Source organism: Macaca mulatta, chromosome 9, assembly GCF_049350105.2.
Source record: "Macaca mulatta isolate MMU2019108-1 chromosome 9, T2T-MMU8v2.0, whole genome shotgun sequence".
NCBI lineage: Eukaryota > Metazoa > Chordata > Mammalia > Primates > Cercopithecidae > Macaca > Macaca mulatta.
Window position 1 is genome coordinate 81,384,063 of NC_133414.1, and position 16,339 is coordinate 81,400,401.

A 16,339-nucleotide genomic window follows, 5' to 3' on the forward strand; every position below is an offset into this window, starting at 1 on the left:
TCACCCAGGCTGGAGTGCAGTGGTGCGATCTTGGCTCACTGCAGCCTCTGCCTCCCAGGTTTAAGCAATTCTTGTACCTCAGCCTCCCAAGTAGCGGGACTACAGGCATGTGCCACCATGCCTGGCTAATTTTTGTATTTTTTATAGAGATGGGGTTTTGCCATGTTGGCCAGGCTGGGCTGGAACTCCTGGCCTCAGGTGATCCACCTGCCTTGGCCTCCCAAAGTGCTGATATTATAGGCATAAGCCACTGTGCCTGACCTGTATCAGTGTTTTTTAAACTGTAAGTTACAATATGATTGTGAATGAATGGGTTGTGACCAACGTTATAGTAAATGAAACAGAACAACATATTCAAATATTAGGAAAGTCATATTTAAAATTAACTTTTTTTTAACCTTTGAAATTGTGAAATATAATGCCAACAGAAAAATATGAATATACAGCTTAATGAATTATAACGCAAATAACCTGTGTAACCACCACCCAGGTCAAGAGAATATTGCCCATCTTTTTAATCATCTTTTCTCTTTGTCTTTAATGTTAATAAATTTCTTTTTCTTTCTTTTTTTTTTTTTTTTTTTTTTTGAGATGGAGTCTCCCCCTGTCGCCCAGGCTGGAGTGCAGTAGTGCGATCTCGGCTCACTGCAAGCTCTGCCTCCCAGGTTCACGCCATTCTCCTGCCTCAGCCTCCCGAGTAGCTGGGACTACAGGTGCCTGCTACCACGCCTGGCTAATTTTTTGTATTTTTAGTAGAGACGGGGTTTCACCATGTTAGCCCAAATGGTCTCGATCTCTTGACCTCGTGATCTGCCCGCCTCGGGCTCCCAAAGTGCTGGGATTACTGGCATAAGCCACCTTGGCAGACCAATAAATTTCTTAAGATAAATCATAAGAAACTTTTTAATTCTTCTGATAAAAAATTCTTTTTTTTTTTTTTTTTTTGAGACGGAGTCTCGCTCTGCCGCCCAGGCTGGAGTACAGTGGCTGGATCTCAGCTCACTGCAAGCTCCGCCTCCGGGGTTCACGCCATTCTCCTGCCTCAGCCTCCCGAGTAGCTGGGACTACAGGCGCCCGCCACCTCGCCCGGCTAGTTTTTTGTATTTTTTAGTAGAGACGGGGTTTCACCGTGTTAGCCAGGATGGTCTCGATCTCCTGACCTCGTGATCCACCCGTCTCGGCCTCCCAAAGTGCTGGGATTACAGGCTTGAGCCACCGCGCCCGGCCCAAAAAATTCTTAAGAAATTAAACTAGTTGCCCAGGTGTGTTGGCTCACACCTGTAATCCCAGCACTTTGGGAGGCCGAGACTGGTGGATCACAAGTCAGGAGATCGAGACCATCCTGGCTAACATGGTGAAACTGTGTGTCTACTAAAAATATATATATAAAAAAAAAAATTAGCCAGTCGTAGTGGCAGGCCCGTGTAGTCCCACCTACTCAGGAGGCTGAGGCGGAGAATGGCGTGAACCTGGGAGACGGAGCTTGCAGTGAGCCAAGAATGCGCCACTGCACTCCAGCCTGGGCGACAGAGCGAGACTCCATCTCAAAAAAAAAAAAAAAAAAAAGGAAATTAAACTGTGCTTTGAGTTACTTTGGCCTTTACTTGTATAGACCACTTCATTTCCTTTTGTTTAAGGAAAATTAATATTCAATTTATGAAGCACAAAAATGATTAATTCTTGTACCAGTAAAAGAGTAATGATTAACAGAATATAGAAAATGCTTTCATTTTAGCAAAAACTGCATTTGAAAATATTTACTTATTTTTTGAGACAGGGTCTTACTCTGTTGCCCAGGTTGGAGTGCAGTGGTGTGATTTTGGCTCCCTGCAACTTTTGCCTCCTGGGTTCAAGTGATTCTCTCACCTCAGCCTCCCTAGTAGCTGGGACTACAGGTGTGTGCCACCACACCTGCCTAAGTTTTTGTATTTTTTTGGTAGAGACGGAGTTTCACCATGTTGGTCAGGCTGGTCTCGAACTCCTGACCTCAAGTGATCCACCCACCTCGGCCTCCCAAAGTGCTGGGATAACAGGTATGAGTCACTGCACCTGGCCCTGCATTTCAAAATGTTTATTGTGTTGTTAGAGGGCCTGGTTGATTCCCTTTAGTGGACTTAAAAAGTGTAGTCTGTATATTGAATGGACAACCTTTATTAAAGTATATCTAATTTTTACATCCTGAAGTAGCATGTGAATTGAGGATATATTGAAATTGCAGGATGTAGAGAATGAGCTAGCAGTACAAGTTAGTATGAAGCATGAGATTGAACTTGCCATGAAGTTGCTGGAGAAAGATATCCATGAGAAACAAGATACTCTGATAGGCCTTCGACAACAGCTAGAGGAAGTTAAAGCAATTAACATAGAGATGTATCAAAAGTTGCAGGTAAGGATTGTTCTTAAATTTCATTTTATGGAAATTGAAAGTGAATATTTGTAGAAAGGTTTTGTTTTTTTTTTTTTTTTTTTTGAGATGGAGTCTCGCTGTGTCTCCCAGGCTGGAGTGCAGTGGCCGGATCTCGGCTCACTGCAAGCTCCGCCTCCCGGGTTATCGCCATTCTCCCGCCTCAGCCTTCCAAGTAGCTGAGACTACAGGCGCCCGCCACCACGCCCGGCTAGTTTTTTTGTATTTTTAGTAGAGACGGGGTTTCACCATGTTAGCCAGGATAGTCTCGATCTCCTGACCTCGTGATCCACCCGCCTCGGCCTCCCAAAGTGCTGGGATTACAGGCTTGAGCCACCGCGCCCGGCCAAGGTTTTGGTTTTTAAGAGATGAGCCCATTTTAACTGTGCCGTATTAGTTATGAAGGCCAATGTCTTTTTTTTTCTAAATGAAAGCTCTTAAATGTAATGAAAAAGGTATCAACAAACAAAATATCCCCTGTCTATCCCTGTCTAAATTTTTAATGTTGAAAGGTTAAGAGTATGAAGATTAAATCTTTTGGGAAAACTCTCAATTTAAAGTACAAAACATTTTTGTGAACTTCCTTTTACAGTGTAGTCCTAAGAAATATTTAATTTTGGTTGAAATGCTACACTATCATAATAGTAAATTTTCTTTTTTTTTTTTTGAGACAGAGTCTTGCCCTGTTGCCCAGGCTAGAGTGCAGTGGTGTGATCTTGGCGCACTGCAACCTCTGCCTCCCAGGTTCAAGCGATTCTCCTGCCTCAGCCTCCCTAGTAGCTGGGACTACAGGCATGTACCAATACACCCGGCTAATTTTTGTGTTTTTAGTAGAAATGGGGTTTCACAGTGTTGGCCAGGCTGGTCTCGAACTCCTGACCTCAGGTGATCCGCCCACCTCGGCCTCCCAAAGTGCTGGGATTACAGGCGTGAGCCACCATGCCTGGCCCATAATTGTAAATTTTCTAAGATGATATTGCTATTAAGTAGACTTGTTGCCAAAATCCTTTATTTAATTAATTTGAAAAATATCATATTTTACAAGAATGTATTCTGTCATCTTCCAAAAATATTGAAGGTGGAGTTTTTTTCTTTATTATACTTTCTTTTTTAAATTTTTTCTTTTTTTCTTTTATTTTCTGTAGAGATGAGGTCTCACTATATTGCCCAGGCTGGTCTCAAGAGATCCTCCCACCTTGGCCTCCCAAAGAGCTGGGATTACAGGTGTGAGCCACCACACCTGGCCTATTACATTTTAAATGAAGACTAATAGAGGCCAGGTGCCATGGCTCATGCTATAATCCTGGCAGTTAGGGAGGCCAAGATGGGAGGATTGCTTGAGGCCAGGAGTTTGAGACCAGCCTGGTGAACATAGCAAGACCCCATCTTAAAAAAAAAAACAGAAACAAAAACGACTAATAGCACTAATACACAAAAATGACTAATACACAATTATTTTATGTATAAAGTAACTCTGTTCATTTCAAAGTAACAGTCCCATAGCAAAATGGTGTAAGAAACTTATAAATACTCAGGTTAAAAGATGAGAACTCTACTTGGGAGGCTGAGAGGTGGGATAGCTTGAGCCCAGGAGTTAAAACCCAAACTGGGCAGCATAGTGATACCCTGTCTATTAAAAAAAACCACACACACAGGAAAAAAAAAATCAAAAGCACTGTAGCTTTTGTTTTTATAAATAGGGTTCTGAAGATGGCTTGAAAGAAAAAAATGAAATAATTGCCCGACTAGAAGAAAAAACCAACAAAATTACTGCAGCCATGAGGCAGCTGGAACAAAGGTACAGCATTTCCAGTCTTAGTTTCTTTTTTTCTTTTCTTCTCCCCTTTTTCTTTATTCAGTTCCGACACCTGCCACAAAAACCGTTAGGAAGATATAGATTAGGCCCCTTTTTTTGTTTAAGCCCAGCAGGATTTTGTGTTTTTGTTTTGGTTGTTGCATGGAATCAAGTTGCTTTATATTATGCTGAATCATTTGAAGTTGTCATATTGTAGATTTTTCTTAGAGGCCTAATATCAGTAGTTTCATGTTATTCAATTACATAAAACAAATACACAAATAAAAACGTCAAAAAAAATAAAAATGAACAAACAGAGTGAGATTATCCCTAATTGATTTCCATGCATGTTAATTATCGTATTCTTTGCCATTCGCCATCTGTTTATATGAAATCAAGCATTCCGAATTGGTGGTTTAGTTTTGTTTCTTTGAGCTAGGACCCTCAACCCAACCGAAGATATAATTTTGTTTAAATTGAATTGTTTTATATTGGCATTTTTCACTTTTATTGTTGGAAAATGTAATGTATTTCCATTGCCCTGTCATGTTGGTGTCAACATATGTCTTTTATCATTGCTTTCTTTGAATCTATTTATGAAAAACATAACTATTAATGCTTTATTGACATGAATATTCTTTTATTGACATCCTCTTTCTTCTTTTTTCTTTTTTGTTTTCTTTATCCCCATTTTTACATTTTGGACATCTTTATTACCTTTTTCTGTCTTTGATTTCTTTCCATTCCATTATGAAGTGATAACGATTTGTTAACTCAAACTAGGACAATTGCAATGTCATTGGTGAAATGTGCCAGCAGTGACACGCAGGACCAGTACAAGCTGGTCAAAGATATATCTTTCTGAAGACCACTTGTATTTAAACAGACTAAATGAAAAGAGAATCAACAATTTTATAATACATTAAATAGAAAGGAGTCTATGCTACTAAATATTCTAAAAGGGTGTTAGGAACCCTGCACATTTCTTGGTCAGCTGCTATGGTAATACACTGCCATTAAGCAGAGTGGGTGCACTTGGATTTCTAGACATACATTCCTCAAACCTTGTGCACAAAGGGTGATTTGAGTATTGACCCTTTGGAGGTCAGGATTTTCAAATGCAGTTTTATCTTTTTAGCTACTTTTTGATGAAAAATATAAAGATTGTTTAAAAATAACTTAACCTTTGGTTTTATACTGCGTTGGCACAGATATTTTTTTCTCATTGGCCCACTCTTTGCCCAACGGTTCCCTTACTGATTTTTACATATGCTTCAAAATAACTTATAACCCAGACTGGCCAACATCCTGTGCTTCAGCTTCTCAGTTTTCCAGTTCTCCCTTGCCCTCTTCTGTGATAGCACAACTTCAAGGCCTACCTCACTCTTTTATTTTCCTTTTTGTAACCTTAGAGAAAAGCTTGGGTCCATCCCCAGCACCTGAATATTTTAATTTAATCTTAGATTTGGATATAACTTGAATGATAGCTCTCCTTTCCTTGGAAGCAGCATTTATACCCCTGAAATATGTGAGGGTTGCTCCATTGGTATGGTTTTAAGGAAGAAAGGAAGAGGAAGAGTTTTTTTAGTTAGTTGAACCGAAATTTCTCTTGTGATTTCCTGCAAGGAGTTAATATCCTTTGAATCTTGGTAAATATTTTCTTATAAAAATATTGAAGTTAAATGTAAGAAATCCTAGACGGCCAAAGAAGGCAGGGAGTGGAGCTAAGCACAGGAAAATGCAACGACTTACAAATAAAAACAGGAAAGATGAAAATATTTTAGCTAATTTTTAATATTAAATGGTGAGGAACAAAAATGATCTCTAGTGAATGATGCCAACTGGCACCAAATTCTTTTTGAATCTTAAACATGTATGCACACGTGCACACACACACATGCATAGAGCTTCGGCATAATTTAGTAAATGCATAAAGATGCTGTAAGAAGGAGTTGGCTCTCATTTGGAGTAATTGCAGGTCTTTGCTCTTGGCCTTGTAGCACACTTGATTCCTGGCATACACATCCTAGCTTAACATATAACAGTGTGGCTTCTTCACCTAGTGTAGGCATAAATCCTTTACTTTTCATGGTTTTGAAAAAAGGTAGTAACATACCTATTATGTTTTGAAATTTGATTCATTATGCTCTGCATAAGTGGTAAAGGCTGTATTGCTTTGCACTGTTAATTACGAACAAGAAATAAAACAAATTTGAAGATAGTATTCTGGGCATACTACATGTTATATTGACAAAAAAATCACAGAACAACTTCTAGACATTGTGTGACTCTTTCACGTTTGAGTTTGTGAGTTTTTCCCCAAACTTTGTTTTCATTTAGAAATGTTTCTATTTCCCCATTTTTCTTTTATTTGTCTTCTTCACCCTTTTACACCCTAGTTCTAGCCTCAGTTTTACCCAAAGTTGATTTGAATTACACCAGATTGCAGCAAGCAGAGAAGGCGCAGATGGAAGCTGAAGATGAGGATGAGAAATATCTACAAGAATGTCTCAGTAAATCTGACAGTCTGCAGAAACAAATCTCCCAAAAGGAGAAACAGCTGTGAGTATTTCACTCTTAGAAACAAATACTTGTGTTAACATAACCCCCTCATTTTTTTGCACATGATGATAGAATACCAATATTTTTATTTATCTAATGATACCAGCTAGCTTTTAGTGTTTACTTTCAAAAACAAAAAAAAGGCCAGGCGTGGTGGCTCATGCCTGTAATCCCAGCACTTTGGGAGGCCGAGACAGGGAGATCACGAGGTCAGGAGATCGAGACCATCCTGGCTAACATGGTGAAACCCCGTCTCTACTAAAAATACAAAAAATAATTAGCCGGGCGTAGTGGTGGGCGCCTGTAGTCCCAGCTTCACGGGAGGCTGAGGCAGGTGAATGGCGTGAACCTGGGGGGGCGGAGCTTGCAGTGAGCCGAGATCGCGCCACTGCACTCCAGCCTGGGCGACGGAGCGAGACTCTGTCTCGAAAAAAAAAAAGAAAATATAATTGTAATAATACTTATGTTTTTACTCCCTTTATGATTTACAAAGTACTTTCAACTCTGTTTTGCTGTCTTCTTGCTCTAGGAGAGTTTTGTTCATTCTTCTGTTATTTAACATTAATCTGATGGTCATTATATTTCTAGGTGCTGAGTATAATAGGCTTTTGTAACTACAAGAAACTTATATTATTAAAGGACATGCTGTTTTCTGAGAATATATATGTATATATTTTTGAGATGGAGTTTCACTCTTGTTGCGCAGGCTGGAGTGCAATGGCATGTGACCTCGGCTCACTGCAACCTCCACCTCCCAGGTTGAAGTGATTCTTCTGTCTCAGCCTCCTAAGTAGCTGTGATTGCAGTTGCCTGCCACCATGCCCAGCTAATTTTTTGCATTTTTAGTAGAGACGGGGTTTCACCATGTTGGCCAGCCTGGTCTCAAACTCCTGACCTCAGGTGATCCACCTGCCTCGGCCTCCAAAGTGCTGGGATTACAGGCATGAGCCACCGCACCCGGCCGAGAACATTTTTTTAAAATCAACTTTGTTTTTTTTTTCCTTTGAGATGGAGTCTCACTCTGTCGCCGAGGCTAGAATGCAGTGGCATGACCTTGGTGGCTCACTGCAGCCTCTGCCTCCTAGGTTCAAGCAATTCTCCTGTCTTAGCCTCCTGAATAGCTGGGACTACAGGCTTATGCCACCACACCCAGCTAATTTTTTGTATTTTGTAGTAGAGATGAAGTTTCATGATGTTGGCCAGGCTGGTCTCATACTCCTGACCTCAGGTGATCTGCCCACCTTGGCCTCCCAGAGTGCTAGGATTACAGGCATGAGCCCCTGTGCCTGACCAACTTTTTTTTTTTTTTAATTTTCTCTGATTTTTTTTTTTTTTTTTTGAGACAGAGTCTTGCTCTGTCCCCTGGGCTGGAGTGCAGTGGCGCGATCTCGGCTCACGGCAAGCTCTGCCTCCTGGGTTCATGCCATTCTCCTGCCTCCGCCTCCTGTGTAGCTGGGATTACAGGTGCCCTCCACCACTCTCGGCCAATTTTTTTTGTATTTTTAGTAGAGACGGGGTTTCACTGTGTTAGCCAAGATGGTCTCGATCTCCTAACCTCGTGATCCATCTGCCTCAGCCTCCCAAAGTGCTGGGATTACAGGTGTGAGACACCGTGCCTGGCCAGTTGTCTTTAATTTTTTTTTTAACTTTTATTTTAGGTTTGGGGGTACATGTGAAGGCTTGTTACTAGGTAAACACGTGTCATGGGGGTTTGTTGTGTATATTATTTTATCACCCAGGTATTAAGCCCAGTACCCAATAGCTATCTTTTCTGCTCCTTTTCTTCCCCCCATCCTCCCCACTCAGATAGAACCCTGTATCTGTTATTTCCTTCTCTGTGTTCATAAGTTCTTATCATTTAGCTCCTGAACATTTTTTTTTAAATTGTGGAAATGGAGTCTTGCTATATTGTTCAGACTGATCTCTAACTCTTGGCCTCAAGCGATTTTCCTGCCTCAACTCTCGAAGTGTTGGGATTACAGAAGTGAGCCACCATGCCCAGCTTCTGAGAACATTTTTATTAGTACTTTGCATGATCTATATATCACCAACCAGGAAGGATGTTAGTATATGTCATTGTGCTGAAAAAAAGCAAGTTGCAGACAGTATGCCAAATGTGATTCAATTTAAAAAACAAAATTAAAACCATGTATGCATATATATTTATACATAGAAAATATTTTAAAGAATACAGATTCTGGGGAGTGGTTATTTCAGGTGAATGCTGGTAGGTTGAGGTTGACAGGGACATTTTAGTTTTATTTTATAAATATCAGTATTTTTCCCCCAGTTAATATGTACCAATTCTGTTATTAAAAGAAAACAACAGTAAGAACAAACAAACAAAGCAACAATGGAAAGTAGTTATTTATTATATTAACAGATCATTAAAACAAGACCACATGCCGTGTATGAAGTATAAGTTGCTAAGCTGCCTTTATACCCATTGAAGTATTTGTTAAGTTCTTCTCTATCCTTGGTGATTTTCTGTCTAGTAGTTTTTAATTATTGAGAGAGAATTTGTTGAAATATCAAACTGTGATTGTGGATTGGTATATGTATTTTTTCAATTCTGTTTTTGCTTATTGTATTCTAAAGCTCTGTTATTTGATGCCTACATATTCAGGACTGTTACTATATCTTCTTGGTAGAGTGACCCTTTTGTCATTATATGATGTACTTCTCTGGTAATTTTTTTTTGCTCTGAAGTTAATTTTTCTGATATTAATATAGTTACTCCTGCTTTCTGTTGATTAATGTTTGTATTTTTCCTTTTTTTTTTTTTACTTTCAGTGTACCTTTGTAATGTTTGAAGTTTCTTTTTTTTTTTTTTTGGAGAGACAGGATCTTGCTGTGTTGCCCAGGCTAGCCTTGCACTCCTAGCTTCAAGTAATCCTCCCATCTTTGCCTCCCAAAGTGTTGGGATTACAGGTGTGAGCCACCATCCCCGGCTTGAAGTTTCTTTTCCTTTTTTTTAAAGACAGAGTCTCACTCTGTTGCCCAGGCTGGAGTGCAGTGGCATGGTCATAGCTCACTGCAGCTATGACTCAAGCAATCCTAGGCTCAAGCAATCCTAGGCTCAAGCAATCCTCCCAACCTCAGCTTGCAGAGTAGCTGGGACCTTAGGCGTTGTGCCATCATACCCAGCTAATTTATTTTTATTTTTATTTTTTAGTAGAGAAAAGGTCTTGGTATGTTGCCCATACTGATCTTGAACTCCTGAGCTCAAGTGATCCTCCCACCTTGGCCTCCCAAAGTGTGGGATTACAGGCATGAGCCACTGCTCCCAGCCTGAAGTTTCTTATAGAGAGCATATAGTTCATGTTTTGTTGTTGTTGTTATTTGTTTTTTAGAGACAGGGTCTTGCTTTGTTGCCAGGTTGGAGTATAGTGGTACCATTATAGCTCATTGCAGCCTCTAATTCTGGGCTCAAGAGATCCTCCTGCCTCAGCCTCCTGAGTAGCTAGGACAACAAGCATGTGCTACTGCACCTGGCTAATAAAACAATTTTTTTTTTTGGCCGGGCGCGGTGGCTCAAGCCTGTAATCCCAGCACTTTGGGAGGCCGAGACGGGTGGATCACGAGGTTAGGAGATCGAGACCATCCTGGCTAACACGGTGAAACCCCGTCTCTACTAAAAAATACAAAAAACTAGCCGGGCGTGGTGGCGGCGCCTGTAGTCCCAGCTACTCGGGAGGCTGAGGCAGGAGAATGGCGGGAACCCGGGAGGCGGAGCTTGCAGTGAGCTGAGATCCGGCCACCGCACTCCAGCCTGGGCGGCAGAGCAAGACTCCGTCTCAAAAAAAAAAAAAACAAAAAACAAAAAACACAATTTTTTTTTAAAGAGATGGAGGTCTTGCTATATATCCTAAGCTGGTCTGGAACTCCTGGCCTCAAGTGATCTCTCTGCCTCAGCCTCCTAAAGCATTTGGATTACAGGCATGAGCCATCGTGCTTGGCCTGCTTCATGCTTTTAAAATCAATTCTCCCAACTCTGTCTTTTCATAGTATGTTTAGTCCATTTATATGTATTGTAATTATTGATATAGTAGAGCTTAAGTCAGCCATTTTGTTGTTTAATTTGTTTTTCCTATTTGTTGTTCCTCTGTTTAATTTTTCCTGCCTTCCCATAAGTTACATGAACATTATTTAGAATTCCGTTTTGATTTATCTGTAGCACTTTTGAATGCATCTCTTTGTATAGATTTTTGGTGTTTGCTGTGGACATTATATTACACATATGCTATTTTTCCACAGTCTGTTGGCATTAACATTTTACCACTTTGGATGAAGTGTGAAAACCTTACCTCTATTTAAGTATTCATACTTTCTCCCCTCTTTAATATAATTTGCTTAATGATCTCTTTTACATATATTGGGAATCATGTTAGACAATATTGTAATATGTTGTGCAACCATAAACAGAATTTAATGTTTAAATTTAATCTAATTTAGAAAACTTCATTATTCTTTTTTATTCCTGAAGCTCCAGGTTTTTTTGTGTGTGTCTGAACTTTCTTTAAACATTTTTTTTTTTTTTTTTGATACAGGGTCTTGCTCTGTCAGCCAGGCTGGAGTGCAGTGATGTGATCACAGCTCACTGCAGCCTTGATTTCCTGGGCTTAGTAATCTTCCCATCTCAGGCTCCTGAGTAGCTGAGACTATAGGTGCATATCACCACACCTGGCTAATTTTTGTATTATTATTATAATTTTTTTTTTGGTAGAGACGGGGTTTCTCCATGTTACCGGGAATAATCTCGGACTCCTGGGCTCAAGTGATCAGCCCACCTTGGCCTCCAAAAGTGCTAGGATTATAGCCGTGAGCCACCGTGCCTGGCCTCTTTTTTTTTTTTTTTAAAGAGAGAGGCGTCTCACTGTGTCACTGAGGCTGGAATACAGTAGTGTGATCATGGCTCACTGCAACCTCGAGCTCCTGGGCTCAAGCAATGCTCTTGCCTTTACCTACCAAGTAGCTGGGACTATAGGCATTAGCCATCATGCCAACTAATTTAAAAACTTATTTTATTTTATTTTTTTGAGATAGGGTCTTATTTCTCTCTCGCCCAGGCTGGGGTATAGTGGCGTGATTATAACTCATTGCAGCTTTGAACTCATGGGCGCAAAGGATCCTCTCGCCTCAGCCTCCTGAGTAGCTAGGATGGTAGAGCATACCACCACACCTGGCTAATTTTTATAGGGACAGGATGTTGCTATGTTGCCCAGGCTGGTCTTGAACTCCTGGCCTCAAGCAGCCCCCCTGCCATGATCTTCCAAAGTGTTAGGATTACAGGCGTGAGCCACTGCACCTGGCCTTAAAATTTTTTTTTTTTTTTTTGAGATGGAGTTTTGCTCTGTCACCCAGGCTGGAGTGCAGTGGCCGGATCTCAGCTCACTGCAAGCTCTGCCTCCCGGGTTCACGGCATTCTCCTGCTTCAGCCTCCCGAGTAGCTGGGACTACAGGCGTCTGCCACCACGCCTGGCTAATTTTTTGTATTTTTTAGTAGAGATGGGGTTTCACCATGTTAGCTAGGATGGTCTCGATCTCCTGACCTCGTGATCCACCCATCTTGGCCTCCCAAAGTACTGGGATTACAGGCTTGAGCCACCGTGCCCGGCCAAATTTTTTTTTAGAGATGAGGTCTTATTATGTTGCTCACGCTAGTCTTGAATGCCTGGCCTCAAATAATCCTCTGGCGTCAGCCTTCTGAGTAGGTAGGATTACAGGTGTGAGCCACCATGCCAAGCTCTTTAGCCATTCTTTTCGGGTATGTCTGTTGGCAGTAAATTCTATTTTACCTTCATTTCTGAAGGATATTTTCATTGGGTATAGAATTCTGGGTTGGCAGTTCTTTTAGCACTAGAGAAATCTTACACCACTTTCTCTTGGCCTTTATGGCTTTCTGATTAAAAATACACTGTCATTTGAATTGTTTCTCTTTAGGCGTTAATGTCATTTCTGTCTTACTGCTTTCAAAAAAATTTTTTTTGGGGATTTAACCTATTTAGGATTTGATCAGCTTCTTATATCTGTAGGTTTATGTCTTTGTCAAATTTGGGAAATTTTCAGCCATTACTTTTTCAGATATGTTTTTTTTTAGTGTCAGTTGCCTTCTCCTCCCCTTCAGAGACTCTTGATACCATGAATGTTGGGTCTTTTTTTTTTTTGAGACGGAGTCTTGTTCTGTCACCAGGCTGGAGTGCTGTGGTGCGATCTTGGCTCTCTGCAACCTCCTGGATTCAAGTGGTTCTTCTGCCTCAGCCTCCTGGGTAGCTGGGACTACAGGCGCGTGCCACCATGCCCAGCTAATTTTTTTTTTTTTTTGAGGTGGAGTCTCAGCCTGTCACCCAGGCTGGAGTACAGTGGTGCGATCTCAGCCCACTGCAACCTCTGTTGCCTGGTTCAAGCGATTCTCCTGCCTCAGCCTCCTGAGTAGCTAGAATTACAGGTGCCTGCCACCAAGCCCGGCTAATTTTTTTTTTTGTATTTTTAGTAGAGACGGGGTTTCACCATCTTAGCCAGGTTGGTCTTAAATTCCTGACCTTGTGATTCACCCGCCTTGGCCTCCCAAAGTGCTGGTATTACAGGCGTGAGCCACTGCGCCTGGCCTTTTTTTTTTCCCCGAGATGGAGTCTCACACTGTCGCCTAGGCTGGAGTGCAGTGGCCTGATCTTGGCTCACTGCAAGCTCCGCCTCCCGGGTTCATGCCATTCTCCTGCCTCAGCCTCCTTAGTAGCTGGGACTACAGGTGTCCGCCACCACACCCGGCTAATTTTTTGTAGTTTTAGTAGAGACAGGGTTTCACCATGTTAGCCAGGATGGTCTCGATCTCTTGACCTCATGATCCGCCCACCTTGGCCTCCCAAAGTGCCGGGATTATAGGCGTGAGCCACTGTGCCCAGGCGATCTTTTTTTTTTTGTTTTAGTAGTCCCACCAGTTCCTGTTCAGATTGGATTATTTCTGTTGTTATATTTTCAAATTCATTCATTCTTCCCTCACCATCTTCATTCTTCTCTTGAGCCCTTTCAGCAAGATTATTGTATTTTTCAGTCCTAAGATTTCCATTTGATCTATTTTCTTTTGTTGTTTGTTTTGTTTTTGTTTAGTTTTGAGATAGGATCTTGCTGTTGACCAGGCTGTAGGGCAGTGGCATGATCATGGCTCACTGTGAACTTGAACTTCTGGACTCAAGTGATCCTTCTGCCCAAGCTTCCTAGGACTACAGGCATACACCCCTATGCTTGGCTAATTTATTTTTGTTTTTATTTTTTGTAGAGATGAGGGCTATGGTATATTGTCGAGGCTGGTCTTGAACTCCTGGTCTCAAATGATCCTCCTGTATTGGGCTCCCAAAGTGTGGGGATTATAGATGTGAGCCATGGTGCCTGGCCAGGCTCTTTTTTATGTTTATTTCCTTTCTTCTTTCTTTCCTCATGATTTTTCAGATGTGTCTTAATTGGTAGTGGGAGCATTTTAATGGTGGCTGCTTTAAAATTCTTGACAGATAATTCCACCATCTGAAACTATGATGTTAGCATCTGTTGATTGATGTTTCTCACCTAACTTGAGACCTTCCTGGGCCTTAGTATAACAGATGTTTTTCAGTCGCATCCAGGATACTTTGGGTAGAACAAGACTCTGGATTTTATATATTGTTTTGGCAGGCCTCCACTGAAACCACACTAGTAGGGGGATGTGGACAGTAACCCTTTACGTCAAATGGAGTTGGAAGCCCAAGACCATTCCAGGTGGGATGGAATAGGGTGCCTAATAACTGCAGGGATTGAAATCTGAATCTTCCAGTCAGCTTCCACTGATACTGTGGAGAAGGGGAGTGGTGCCATGTTACTGTTGGTGGGTAGTGGAAGTCCAGGCTCTCCTCTTGGTTTCTGCTGAAACCATCTTGGAAGAGAGAGGACAAGAAGCCTCATTACCACTGGGTGGAGGTAATCCAGGCTCTCAATTGGCTTTCACTGATACTGTGGGGGTGGTTAAGAAATGCCTTGTTAGGCCAGGCATGGTGGCTCACGCCTGTAATCCCAGCACTTTGGGAGGCGGAGACGGGTGGATCACCTGAGGTCAGGAGTTCGAGGCCAGCCTGGCCAACATGGCGAAACCCCATCTCTACTAAAAATAGAAAAATTAGTGAGGCGTAGTGGCTGGTGCCTGTAATCCCAATTACTCGGGAGGCTGAGGTGAGAGAATCACTTGAACCTGGGAGGCAGAGGTTGCAGTGAGCCAAGATTGTGCCACTGCACTCCTGCCTGGGTGACAGAGCAAGACTCTGTCTCAAAAAAAAAAAAAAAAAGGAAAAGAAAAAAGAAATGCCTTTTTACTGCTGCATGCAGATTCAAGTCCCAGGTTACTCTTCCATTGTTACCAGTGAGGTTGCTTGAGAGACACTTTGTTTTATTTTTTCTTTGTTTTTTCCCTTAGATCCAGGGATAGACTGCATTAGTTTACTTTCTGTTTTTCTGAGACAGAGTTTTCGCTCTGTTGCCCAGGCTGGAGTGCAGTGGCGCAATCTCGACTCACTGCAACCTCTGCCTCCCGGGTTCAAGCGATTCTTGTGCCTCAGCCTCTTTAGCAGCTGGGATTACAGGCGCGTACCGCCATGCCTGGCTAATTTTTTGTAGAGATGAGGTTTTGCCATGTTGGTCAGGCTGGTCTCGAGCTCCTGACCTCAGGTGACCCACCTACCTTGTCCTCCCAAAGTGATGGGTTTACAGGCATGAGCCACTGTGCCTGGCCCAGATTAGTTTACTTTCTGTTGGTATAACTGGGTACCTGAGACTGGGTAATTTAAAAAGAAAACAGGCTTATTTCTTACAGTTCTGGAATCTGGGAAGTCTAAGGTTGGGCAGCCACATTTGGTCATCTTCTGGTGAGGGCTTTGTGCTGCATCCTAACATGGCAGAAGACATCACAGGGCAAGAGGAGTGTACTGAGAGTCAAACTGGCTTTTGTTTATTATTTTTATTTATTATTTTTCTTATAGAGATGTGGTCTCACTATATTGCCCAGGCTGGTCTTGAACTCCTAAAGTGATCCTCCTACCTTGGCCTCCCAAAGTGCTTGGATTACAGGTGTGAGCCACCATTCCTGGCCTACCAAACTGACTTTTATAACAGACCCATTCTTGTGATAACCCATTAGTCCACTACCCTGTTAATTCATTCATGAAGGCAGAGACCTCATGAGCCAATTACCTCTTAAAGGCCTCACCTGTTTGTTTGTTTTTGTTTTTTTTGAGACAAGATCTGGCTCTGTTGACCAGGCTGGAGTGCAGTGATACGATCTCAGCTTACTGCAGCCTTGACCTCCCCAGTTCAGGCAATCCTCCTGCCTCAGCACCCCTAGTAGCTGGGACTATAGGCACACACCACCACACCTGGCTAATTGTGTTTTTTGTAGAGATGAGGTTTCACCATGTTGACCAGGCTGGTCTCAAACTCCTGACCTCAAGTGATCCGCTTGCCTTGGCCTCCGAGAGTGCTGGGATTACAGGCGTGAGCCACTGTGCCGGCAAGGCCTTACCTCTTATGCTGTTAAACTGGGCATTAAGTTTCAATGTAAG

General features: G+C 42.0%; 1 protein-coding gene across 11 annotated transcripts in view; it reads left to right on the top strand.

Moving 5' to 3' along the window:
* The window catches only part of RUFY2 (RUN and FYVE domain containing 2), a 64,238-nt gene that overhangs the window by 22,249 nt on the left and 25,650 nt on the right, over positions 1-16,339 (top strand). For 5 of the 11 annotated variants that reach the window (XM_015147505.2, XM_015147506.2, XM_015147507.3 and 2 more), the window contains exons 11-13: positions 2,219-2,386; positions 4,105-4,202; positions 6,642-6,761. In XM_015147505.2, the coding sequence (XP_015002991.1) occupies positions 2,219-2,386; positions 4,105-4,202; positions 6,642-6,761 (386 nt within the window). Of the gene's footprint in view, positions 1-2,218; positions 2,387-4,104; positions 4,203-4,955; positions 6,424-6,641; positions 6,762-16,339 lie in introns of those variants that run through there. The other 6 variants (XM_015147508.2, XM_077946691.1, XM_077946692.1 and 3 more) reach the window with 2 other exon arrangements.